Source organism: Antedon bifida, chromosome 6 (genome assembly GCF_963402885.1).
Source record: "Antedon bifida chromosome 6, ecAntBifi1.1, whole genome shotgun sequence".
NCBI classification, from domain to species: Eukaryota; Metazoa; Echinodermata; class Crinoidea; order Comatulida; family Antedonidae; genus Antedon; species Antedon bifida.
In genome coordinates this window covers 27,028,781-27,041,733 of record NC_136231.1, presented here as the reverse complement: position 1 = coordinate 27,041,733, position 12,953 = coordinate 27,028,781, and the positions used below count along the sequence as shown (strand labels likewise).

Here is a 12,953-nt window from a genome sequence, read left to right as displayed (position 1 = left end):
AAATAAATACCAAAATGAAGTTAAAACCATTACTTTACAGCAGTAAATTCACCCTTGTAAAATATTTCACTATATCCGCAAAAATTTAAACAGCTCAACATAAGATGACAGCCATAATAATCGATACAATCACAATCACTATAGTAACATTATTTTTATTTTTGTCATTTGGCGTATGCATCATAGGCATCACAGGCATATCAAGGCATTGTAATTCAATGGTATGGGTATCTTTACCAACAGAATTGTTAGCCTCAAACTCAATCATTATACCATTGTCATAGTCTGTCAGTGCTTGTTTGTATGAAAAGATATAAATCCCTTGACTTTCCATGGGAATTAATATAGCTTCACTGCAGATTGTGCTTATTACTGATTTGCTGTTACGCCAACAGGTCACGGACACATCGTTTAACATAAGAAGCGGGTTAGACATCACATTTAACTGTATTTTTAAATGATCCCCAATATTATATTCTATTGCATTGAGCATAAACTGAAACTGTGGTTTATAATGTACAGTAAGTGGTGGAGTTTCACAAGTCAGCTTATCTTGAAGAAGGTGGTGTGATAGACCTACTCCAAAGTGACACATGTTCATGTTGCGGGTTACCTTTGAAGTAACAGTAGTCGCGTTATGAAGGTTGTATATGTTCATTACATGGTCTCCTGTGACATTCGATATCCATATTTCAACCCTCGGGCTTGGAATGTCACCAATATGGGCTGTGTAGTTTAGCGTGACTGTTTTGCCTTCTACTAAAACAGGTTCATCAATATTGCATAGTATCTTTGGATCATCAGGCAATTCATATACTTCGATATATATTGTCACCAAATCAGATGAAGCATCTGATTCTGTTCTACCAGTTTTCTGAATCTGTTTGCAAATGTATATGCCTGCATCAAATTGTCTAACTTTTTTTATAACCAGACGATAATTACATGTCTGGTCATAATATTCAAGCTTGTATAATCTGCTGAATTTTTCCGTAACATTTTTGTTTAAACTGATTTCAGTCTCTGAATTTTCGATCTTGTCCCCATAATACCAAACTATGTCATAGCCTTCTTTTTCAACTTTGCAATTTAGCTCAACGTTTTCAGTTCCAAAAAGTAATTGCAATTTCTGTGGTGGGTAAAACTGTGTTTCAGCGGGTGCAACAAAACTCCAAAATAGTATTATGTAGAAGTAAGCTGTCTTTCCAATGGAACCCATGATAATATAGACTAACTAGCTAAATTCGAAGTCTATTAAAGTATGACATGAACGTCCAATATAAACTATATTATTGAGTTATATGTTTACTCTTGAGTGGTATTGATCAAAACTGTTCATAAACAAGCTCATAATTGAGCAATTCAATGTAACTATTGTGTGTAGTTAACTGTTACTGTACCATGACAATATTGCCTACATAAGTTTACCAAAAATGCATACCTTTCAATCAATTCAAAATATCTCTTTTATCATCAAACAATCAACATTTAATGGCATGTATAAACTATCAATCATATCATTGTTTGTCAATGCTTTTGTCTATTTGTTATTTGCTTGTTCATTGTTATGCCCATATAGCCCATAATAGACTCCTTTGTTTTCTAGTGTACCCTTTTTCTATATGTATTCGTCTTTTACCAATATTCCATCAGTACCTGATGATGACCTATGGTCGAAAGTACATATAATATAGTATAATAAATATTTTATTTTGAGGCAGAAACAAGAAATTTGTCTGTTTTATTTTTATCAATAAACAATGTCTCTATTACTAGTCTAGGACCTAGGTCAGATTTGTATGCATTTAATTTAGGAGAGAATATCTCAACTGTTATAGGATAATTTGACCTCAAGGAACAACATGGGATATGTGCCAAATTCGCTATCTCAGGCCCAAAATCGAGGTCAAATGTTAAAAATGTGTGGTTCTTGTATCTCAACAACCACTTATCGTACAGATTTGCTTTTGGTGTCAAATTGTTCAGAATATACAAATTTATATTCGGTCTAACACAACAACAAACAACAAATGACCGGAACTGCTTTTACTGACCTTTTTTGACCCAAAAATGAACAAAAAACACATTTTCGGGTTAAATTATTCTTTAAAATGTCAATGGACAAACTGTATGGTATCAAATGAAAGCATATACAATATGCTACCCACTGCTACAAAACTTGTATTGAAAATGCTTAATTATGTTATGTATAAGCTAATTTTTGGAAAATGTGCATAATTTGATTACTTTTATACAAAAAATGAATATTTGGTAGCGTAATTGTTGTGTTTATTTATTTAATATTAAATAATTTGAGTTGGAAGAACTATTTGGTATCAAATGAAAGCCCATAAAATATTCTATCCATTGCTACCCAACTTGTAATAAAAATCTGTAATTATGATGCTAATTTTTTAGAAAAATGTAACTTATGAACAAATACGAATTATTGATGATTGAATTGAAGCACATATAAGGCCTTATACCTTCCTTTTATCATTGGATATGAATGTTTTGTAATGCCGGGGGCCATCCACTTAACTTTTTTCACAACTCTAAATACTTCTTTTTAAATACAAATGGCACACTACAAAAAGACTGGTGTCATCAGACTAGAACGTATGTTATTATGAACTCATTTTGATCAGGCAATCCACTTTACAACAAAAGTTGAGGGATTAGTGTATATATAGGCCTTTTTTGTTGTTATTGTTTTGATAAGCGATTGATGAGCAAATTCAGTTTTACGATCGCAGTCAGAGGCTGGTTGCTGTGTAAATGCGGAACTAAAAATGAAAGCCAATCAAATATGCTATCCAATTGCTTGTATTGAAGGCCCTTAATTATAAAGCTAATTTAGAAAATGTGCATATTTTATTAACTAAAATTGACAACAATGAGTATACGGTATACAGTTAGTGTAAATATATTTTGGTTTATTATAAATTGAATTCTAGTTTTTCTATTTGGTATCAAATGAAACCCCATAAAATATGCTACCTTGTACATACAGATTATCCAATATGTATTGAAAATAAATCTTTTTTTTTTGGAAAATATGCATATTTTAATAAACTTTCATCAAAACTCTATAACATAATTAAACCAAAATAAATTTACACTACTTACTGTATACTCATTTTTGTTATTGTCATAATTAAAGATTTTTTAATACATGTTGGATAGCAATGGATAGCATATTTTATGAGCTTTTATTTTTTATACCAAATATTTTATTACAACACTAGAATTATTTAAAACCAAAATAAATTTATACATTAATTTTGCACAAAATTCTTACTCATTTTTGTCTAAAATAAATATGCACATTTTCCAAAAATTATCATCACATAATTAAAGATTTTCAATACAAGTTGGGTAGAAATGGATAGCATATTTTATGTGCTTTCCTCTAATACCAAATATTTCTTCCAAACATTTGAATTATTTAATATTATAAATAAACCAAAATAAATTTACATTATCATATTCATACAGAAAAAAAATTCATATTTTTCAAAAAAATTAGCATCATAATTACAATTTTTTTTTTACACTGGATGCTTGATGGTCATGTTTTGCAGGTAGAAGGGTGATAGCAGTGTACCATGAGCAGATCTCTAGTGCCATAAGGAAGTCGGACCTATCTGACATTTTGACAGTTAATTTGACATTGGAACTACTTCTGGTTTGTGGTCTTCACTTAGAGGCTACCTGGTTTGCTAAACAACTTGGAGACTGGAAGAGTAGCTTGGTTCTAGCTGTTATTGCTAAAGAACATTATGAGGCTCTACCAAAACAAAGGTAATTTTTTTTTAGTTATTTCTTCTTTTATAACGTGTAACGTCTACAAGACAGAGGGCCCAGTCCACAACCATACTGAGCACACTGGGAGACGAACCTTGTTTTAATTTTCAAATTAGTGAGTGTAATACTACAATGAGAGTAACATCTTGCCTAATTCAAATAAGATAAAGTTTTTACAATTATTTAACCCATCATTTTGTAAGTAAAGTGATAACATACAATGTAGTGGAGCTATCTTGGTGGTTAACATGCTTGCCTTCCAATCCCAAGGTCCAGGGTTCATTCCTACCCTAGTGCCAGGGTTGTAACTCACGACTCTTTCAATTCCACTTCCTAAGCCTCAAATAAGATTGTAAAATAGTTAATCCATCCTCTTATTGTCAAGTTTGTTGGATACAATATGAAATTTAAAAAAATAAATATTTATAATTCTTTAATTTAATGTTTTTAAAATTCTTCAGTAACTTCCGATAATTGTTCATTTTTGCCAATTTATGATTCAGTTCCTGATAGACTGCAGTAAAGCTTTATAATAACCGGATGTGCATTTGATATTTTAATATTTAACTATATAATGCTATGTTAAGTATATGCATGCACGGCATGGTATTAAAATATATATTGCAGTGAGGGGTGCTGAGTTGTCACTTAGCCTGATATTTAATTATTTACAGAGAGAGTTGTAGGCCATTCATTGGTTTAAGTTCCGTTTAAGCCATCTCATAGACTCTCCACCTGTTACAGGCTTCCTTTCCTAATTTCTGCTCCAGTAGGCCTGGCTAAGGACCTGTTCAGCTGCTTTGTATATAACACTATACACATCTTACATTAACCTTGGAGACTTCACTGGGGGTTCCTTAGGGAATCAATGATAGTCCCTAGAGTGCTCTTGTTTAATTGATGATAAATATTACAACTGCACCAATCAAGCCACCTACACCAAATGCTTTACAGTGCAATATTTGCAGTGTACTCAATTGAATATATACATCTCTCATTGTATGATGTACATTCTAGAACTTCCAATACATTGATTAATTCAAATCATGGTGAAAAGAATAAATTACAATACAAAAAATTACCAAGTAATACATTACAAATAATTATTGATTTAAATTATTTTTGATACTGAGAATTAGCAAACAAGGTAAACAATTATTATCACACGGGTGAAAAAGCTGATCATAATAATGATAATAGTGTGACCTAAAGGGAACACTAATTTCAGTTTCTGAAATGAGTGTTATTAATAACCCTTGCGGTTACCCCATGTAGACCATGTTTCTTTTTCAAGAGTATAAAAACATGTCTACAGAAAGAGCTTTATAAAGTGTAACTTATGATGCTTGCTTATCACTGTAAAAAATATATATATACAGTAAACTGGGTTTATGTTAAGGATCAAGATAAAGGAGACTGTAGAAAAATAAGGGGTAACCATTTATGTACAATTTTTCTTTTTAGCAACAAAAACATGCCTCCTTTAGCAGAGCTTCACCCACTGTCAATAGTAAAGGACAACCTCTTGCACATCATCCATCAGTCACAGTATACAGCACCACAGCAGCAGCACAATGCTTCCAACAACCACAAGACACAGTTCAAAATGTCTCCAATGAGGCTCCTGCTCACACCAGTAAAGAAGTCTTTGTCTATAGGTATTTTGATTTAACTCTTTACTTGTGTCATAATCTTATATAAATTCTCTATATTACAACATATTGCAATCCGGTACAGTCATCATATCAATAAAAACCAGAGGTTGAGACAGCTAAAACATTTCTCTATCCCTGCTCTAACCCACTTTTTTGTATGATAGTAAAATACAGAATTCTTGTTGGTTTTTTTATATTTATCTTATGGTTTTTATTCAGTTTATTACAGACAACAATTAACTTAATCACTTTCAATGGAACGTCACAGACAGCAGTGACACATTTATTATTATGTCTAAAATATACATTGTACATTTGTTAACATAGTAATAAACAGCTGCAACTTGTATAGAAGTTAATGTTCTCGTTACTACTTTAGCATCCTTGACAGAATCCGACAAAGCATTACATGAGCAGTTATCAAGAAGCATCAAAGAGATCCTGACTGCTGCCACCGTAGCAAAGCTTGATGTCACTCCATGGCTTCTTTGTCAACTCATGAAAAAGTGCCTAGAAATGGTTGCCAAGTTTGATCGTTTGGTACCTGATGATTTCTATCTACCTGCACCACCTTATTTCTGCCCTCAGCCGTCACTTGGAATTGAGGTAAAAATATATAACAGACTTTAGGTCATCTATAAAAAGTTTGTCTAAAGAAACTGTGTTTGGTTTTGAGCACCACCTAAGAACAAACTGGTTATAACATTTCCAGCATGGAATAAAAAAAAAAACTATATTATGAGTATGAAAAAATTTGAAATTTGAACTTCATATCTGACCTTTAAATCTTGAATTATAAACAGACACATTTAGATGTAAAGATAAGGAGACAACAGCTGATATTCGTGTTCAATTTTAGTTTATTTCAATCTTGACATGTGCTCATTTTCATCAAAAAGGCTAACTTTTGGTTTTGTAATTATTTTTTTTTTTTGCAATTTAATAGATGCATACTATATATATATATATATTAGCTTTTCACAAAAAAATCACAAAACTCTGTTCCTTAAGCTCTGTCTACACTATCAAACTTTATGTGATTCACATAAAGTTGACAAAAAAATGCATATATATGTACATGATGATGTCATATCATTACCATATTTGGGCACATCACACTTTTTTTTGTCACTTTGGTAGTGTAGACCAGGTTTTACTTTATCTATTTGTCACATAATGTTTTCCTGATGGTTCCAAAACTTTTTTTTCCTTATATTTTAATGTAAAATCTTTGGTTGGTCTGGTTTTCTAAAATAAAAAGTATCTTCTATTTTGGGAGTTGTTGAAAAATAAGTAATAAACAACATTTGTCCTTGCAGGTAACTTATTGCGAGGCAGTACAGGAGGAGTATGAGTTACGACGTGAGACTTCAGATATCATCCAACTCATCCTACTAGTTCTAAGTTCATCCAACTGTACTATGCCATGTGCGCGTTGGTATGTACAAGAACTTATGAACGCTCAAGAAAAGCTGGTACGTACCTGCCTTTGATAACAATTATTTTTGTGATCCATGTTACTGTATTTGCCTGTAAATATTCTTTTTTTTTCTTTTTTTTTTATTGTTATAAATAAAATCAATATACGATATATGCCACCTGGCACAAAACTTTTTAACCGTAATTGTTTACATTTTACACTTTTTACATTTTTTTGTATTGTATTTTTATATTTGTATTTTTTAAATGTGTGCGATGAGTAAAGTTTACTTTGACTTTGATTTGACTTTGACTTTGATATATATGTGAGAAGAGTAGGAGTTGGGACTGTTTAGTACAATGGTATTTTGGCAATTTGACATGTCTTTTTCGCAAACAATTGACCACAATGTAAACTCCCTAAGGCAATGGGTTGGTTAGATTTGAACTTGCTGATATACAAATTTATATTATTTAATTTAATAAGTGTAAAGGTCAGTTTATTTTCTAGGAATGTTTCTATTGGTACAGTATTATATTGACTTGCTTTTTTTATAGGAACATGGTTCAAATTGGTCTAAGGTGACCCAGAGATGAACAATAATTTAAAAGATGAACTCTAGGTTTATGTGTTACAATCTCCAGATCACTCTCAACCAAGTTGATGTGACTCTGCAAAACAGAAACCACTGAACACCCCATATATAGAAAGTTTACTGCAACAAAAATAGACTCTGAAATAATTATTAACACAAATGTTTTTGTAGATTTATTTACCATGGGTATTTTGTGTTCCTGTTAGAAACGTTAGGTTAGTCAGGGGTATCTAAACAAAACTCATATTGAATCTAGTCTTTTAGTTCTGGAGTTTAATTCATGATTTGACGTTCACAAAGTTTGTGTAATTTCTTTGCATATCTATGTCTAGAAATAGTTATTGTTCTGGTAATGACCTAATAGAAATTAAAAATTATAATTATAATAATATATTATAAAACTTTATTGATTTAGATTCACCAAATTCATGCCATCTGAATGTTTGATACTTCTAATTCTATTTCTAATTGGTCAATTGTCTCTATATTGTTCCTTGTCCTTTATATATAAATTAAGCTTAATTCTGAGATAGCCGGCCTGCACAATGCAAGCACTTGTGTTTGAATCTTCTTCTTGGATTCCTACCTTAACTGTGTCGTATGTTCTAATGCTTTACATATCTCCCAATGGTTAAATGTGTGAAATGAAATGTGTGAAATGAAATTTGATTAATTTATTGGGTTTTACTTTTAGAATCCATAGAAAAATACAAAATATACTTAAAAGTTGAAGTTTGTTTCATTTTACACGAGTATTTACCTGACACATGTATATAGTCTGCCCCTCCCAACAGGAAACACTTAAAATCATGCTAATATCACAGATTACATTTACCACATTTAATATTCTCAAAGGTTTCACTACAATTAATAGAGATACTTGAACGTCAAATACTCATAATATTATTCTATCATGACACTTACTCAGGAAGTTGTTTAAGGAGTGGACATTGGTGTTGAAAACGTGAAGTTGACATCCAAGGTTGATATTCATGTTTTAGCTGCCATTTTAAAACTTATTCAAACACAAAAGTTTCACTTTTCCAAATCCTTTGAGGTATTTGTGCCAATATTCATCTAATTGGCGTTTATCACGTTGGTTCTTTCTTGATAGATGACAAGGTCTATGACATTAAAGGTTGATTTTGTCTGCTTTTCTGTCATCTATAATAACATTAAAATGAAAGTTTACTTTCAAAATTACTGACATGAAAGTGGATGAAGTTTAACAACCTTTTATTGACATGTTCATACTAGTTGCCTTATATGGTCTTGAAATCATGAGTACCTTGTTTGAGTTTTTCTTGAGATTATCAAGGTTTTTATTCAATAATAGTTATGACTGTTGGTAACTTTTATTTGTATCATTTTAGATACTTACCATTAATTTTAAAATACATATCTCTCTGTGTGTACAGTTGAAGCATTTTAGCATACAGTATAACATCATTATCACCAAATATTACTAAATATCTGATTATGTGCTACAAATTATGGTTTTTACAATTCTAATAAATGCATATATTTTAAATATAATTTGATTTTGTTCCCTTTTTTGTCTTAGATTGATCAGAATCTAAACACGACCTTTGACTTCCCTGCAATGCTAGCCTCTTACACAGCATGTCAAGTTGATTTGAAAGCACTGCTTGTGAATTCTGGTGGAAGATCTACTAAGTTACTACTACAATGCTTCCGAGATATTTGTACTATTGTGTGGATGCTTAACATCAGAGATAAGTTGACAATGGCAGTGAGAAAGTATCAAAAAATCCAAGACAATCAATGTTCCTCTTTGGTTAGTAATGTATAAATGGAGATTGACATGAATATGATATACATAGCAAGTATATTAAATCACATGGTCTAATACAATCCAACCCACACCCTAATATAAACTAAAAATATAAACAAAAGGCAGGTCATAAAGTATAAGGTATATTGTTTATATTAACATCATTTTAATACTGTGATATCTTTTACTGTAGAAATTATTGTTATTTCTGTATAAATCATTAATAAATACATTTTGTTTTTTCCAGAATACATCCACTACTGCTCAAAAGTCAGCACACACTGTTTTGCAAGACATTATACAATGGGCAAAGTACCTACATTCCTTCTCTTTCTTTCTAAACATTGAAGTTGAGGTTCAAGACATTCTCTTAACTGCAGTCTCTAATCTGCCTCCTACAAAAGATGTGGCAGCGATTCTTGGAGAGGTCTTCTACAGTTCAAAGATTGTGTTACCTGCAGTAGAAGAGAAATTCCAAAGAGTCATGTCAAAACTAAAAAAGAAGAAAGAAAAGGTTGAGGAAACTACCAGCAAAAAGGAATCAAACACTGTGACATTAGAACCTTTGTATGTTTATTATCGGAAGCAATGCTTGAAGCAAAAGAGAGTAATGATAAGCAAGACAAAAGTTTTAGGATCCATAGAGGAACAAATCCTTGGGGTTTACTGTACACCATTTATTAGACAAAGTTCATCATTTGTAAAAGAAACTCCATCAAACAATGGAACTTCTATTGAAAAACAATTATCAAGGTCTTCTACATATAAAGTTGGAGCACGCAGTTTTGAAACTAGTAAAACATTTCTTGATTTCCTGGAGACATTCTTCCTTGTAGCATTTGGAAAATTTGATAAAGCCATGAGCCAAGGCATCAAGAGAACAGATAACATTCCGCTTTTAAAAAGTTTCTCAGATGAGATTAGAGAACATGAACTTAGCACTCTGGCATTTGCAGTTCCAAAACCTGAGTATTGTGTTGAACTTAGTGAAGCTACATTGTTACGAAGTCAAAGTTTTGAAAACATGTCAAAGAGTTTTACTCTAACAAGGAATCAGGAAACAGACGGTTGTATGCCAAGTAAAATGAAGGGATTATTTAGAAGTAAAAGAAGCTATTACTTCAAGAAGAATATCCCACCTTCTGTGCAACTGTTGTCAGTAAAATACAAAATGGTAGATTTTGAAGATTCAGAGAAAGAAAAAAGACCATTGAGCAGACTTAGCCAAAAGCTTCCATCAGGAAAAAAAGTTGATCAAAGTTTTGATGATATCCGAGCTCTATCAAGAGTTTCTTCGCTTAGCTCTGGTCGAGTATCAAGATCATCATTTGCAAAATTATTCTCTGCAAGGGGTTCACATATGCTTGTGTTTGATCGTAGTAAACCTTTTGGTGATGTAAGCATCATACCTGGTGCTATGTTTACAGAGATCGTTCAAGTCCAGCAATGGATGACCAGATGGGCAAGTAAGCGTCTTCCATTTGATATCCATAGTTCATCAGAGAATACTGAAAGAGTTATTAGTAGAGTAGACCTTCCACAGCAACTTCTGATTAACTGTATTTGGCTCAACAAAAATTGGTACAGTCTAGAAAAAACAAGTCACCCGATCAAAGAAGCTGGAATAAAGACAAGACGTCAAGGTGTTTCTTTAAGACCTCGTCTTGAGGAAGAAAAACCAACAGCTGAAGTTCTTGATAGAAGTAAATCAATGATGAAATTTAGGAAGAAAAATTCCAAGATATCGCAATCATTAGAAATACCAAGTCAAGCGGAAGCGCAGAAACCAGTGACAGACACAAAAGAATCTAAAACTGATGACAAAAAGAAGAAGAAGAGATTAAAAATGGTTTATAAGAAATCATCAAAATCATTAGACAATTACCCAGTTACATCGGTAGTGGCAGAGGGTGCTAAAAGACAAATTGAAAAAGATAAAGCGTTGGAAAAGAAACTGAGACAGATTAGTAGTGATAGTGATGATATGCAAGAAGAGGACCTCAGGAAAAAGAAATCTCTTCCAAAACAACAAAAGCGAAAATCATTAAAAGAATCAATTACGGTATATTTTGTGTTTTATTTCATAATTTAAAAATAAAATAACCACAATTCAATACTATACACCTTCATCTAAGACAAAAAAGGGAACAAAATCAAGGTACACATCAATGAAATAAATATTAATAAATCAATTTTTAGTGAAACCAATAAGGTCCATCAATCAGAAATACCACACTTTATGATTTCAGAATAAACTTGAATTCAAAAGACTCACAAAAGATAAAATTGTCTGCATTAATTACACAAAAAAAAATTGGATAATATTCCTTTCAAATCAGACTGACACATACCAGCCTACAGTATGTGGAATGGATTAGTGTCTGCAAATTAAGAGTAGAGTTTTGTGGTTCAGTTTTGTGGTTTGATCCTCTGTTTGATCCTTGGTTTATACAAATCCTGTCAGAAGAGTTTTTATTTTAACATGATATAAAAACAACTTCCCAAAGACTTGTAATAAGACTGTGTAGAGCATCTTGTGTAATGTTACTCCTGTAAGAATGGCTGCAACCTTCCAGAATAACAGTAAATTAACTCTCTTATGGCTATCCTTGGAAATGACCCAGGAACCTTTCTTTGGTTTTCTTTATCTTTTTTTTACTTTAAACATTTTTTTGTTTTAGCAAGCAGTTCTCTTTTATTTTTCATTAATTTTTTTTAGGTCAAAGATGGTGAAACTAATGTTAATGAAAGACAAGATGACAATCATAACATTTTGTATCGCCGATCACCCGTCACCGGCGCCGTTCACACTCTCACTGCTACGCACTACTACCATAGTGGGGAAGATTCTGACAGCTCATTCACATCGTTAGAAGAAAAGGATGTCGCTAAGTCATTCTCAGAAGCTGACTTAAGTCCGTAAGTAGCTGCTGTTACTTAATGATACATAACTGAACAACAGGTGGGGTTTCAATATTATACAATTTCCTATTTACTTATCAAATAAGCATTTATTTCACTTTTCAAATACAAACATTTTTTTTCTAAATATTACAAGTTTTATAAATGAAAGAAGGCCAAAAAACTTGTGTTGAAACACTTAAACAAAGTGCTCTACTGTTATCAGAATAGATTATTTAAATTCATCACAATACCAATTATAATAATAAACTATACTACATTAATGATTGTTATTCAATTTCCTTTAGACTGCATGCAATTGAAAGAAAGCACAGTATACCACAGTCACCATTGGTGTCGCCGTGTGCCACTATGTCACGTCAACTTTCAGAATCTTCCATAGGATTCAAGAAACTTGTCAGAATTGAACTAAAGAAGTTGCTTGAGGTAAGATAGACATTCACTGCTGCTGCAGTTAATTTCCTCAAATTGTTGGCAATCAACCGGTTTTAAATCTAAATCGGTTATTAATTTAACTTTTATATTAAAGTGATAAAAGAAAAAAACTTGTTTTTATATAAATTAGCTAGTCAAACAACGTTTGTAAATTAAATTGTACGTTGGTATATTCAACGTAGCACTATAAATTTATCAAAATATATTTCTATTTTAATATCTTATTAGTATTATTGTTTATTACAGTACTTATGTGTTTTATATATGTGATAGTCATGTAGAAACTTCTCTATGATTAAGTTAAGTTTACTATATTTCTGGTTT

At 31.7% G+C, this 12,953-nt stretch overlaps 2 protein-coding genes across 2 annotated transcripts in view; both read left to right on the top strand.

Moving 5' to 3' along the window:
• Nucleotides 1-12,953, top strand: part of LOC144845763 (uncharacterized) — a 113,100-nt gene that overhangs the window by 84,754 nt on the left and 15,393 nt on the right. The gene's annotated exons all lie outside the window — the stretch shown is intronic.
• The window catches only part of LOC144844489 (uncharacterized), a 48,882-nt gene that overhangs the window by 24,463 nt on the left and 11,466 nt on the right, over nucleotides 1-12,953 (top strand). Inside the window, exons 7-14 of the mRNA XM_078701425.1 lie at nucleotides 3,585-3,804; nucleotides 5,272-5,465; nucleotides 5,842-6,068; nucleotides 6,782-6,937; nucleotides 9,042-9,275; nucleotides 9,520-11,334; nucleotides 11,992-12,191; nucleotides 12,482-12,620. Coding sequence (XP_078557551.1) covers nucleotides 3,585-3,804; nucleotides 5,272-5,465; nucleotides 5,842-6,068; nucleotides 6,782-6,937; nucleotides 9,042-9,275; nucleotides 9,520-11,334; nucleotides 11,992-12,191; nucleotides 12,482-12,620 — 3,185 coding nt within the window. The remainder of the gene's footprint in view (nucleotides 1-3,584; nucleotides 3,805-5,271; nucleotides 5,466-5,841; nucleotides 6,069-6,781; nucleotides 6,938-9,041; nucleotides 9,276-9,519; nucleotides 11,335-11,991; nucleotides 12,192-12,481; nucleotides 12,621-12,953) is intronic.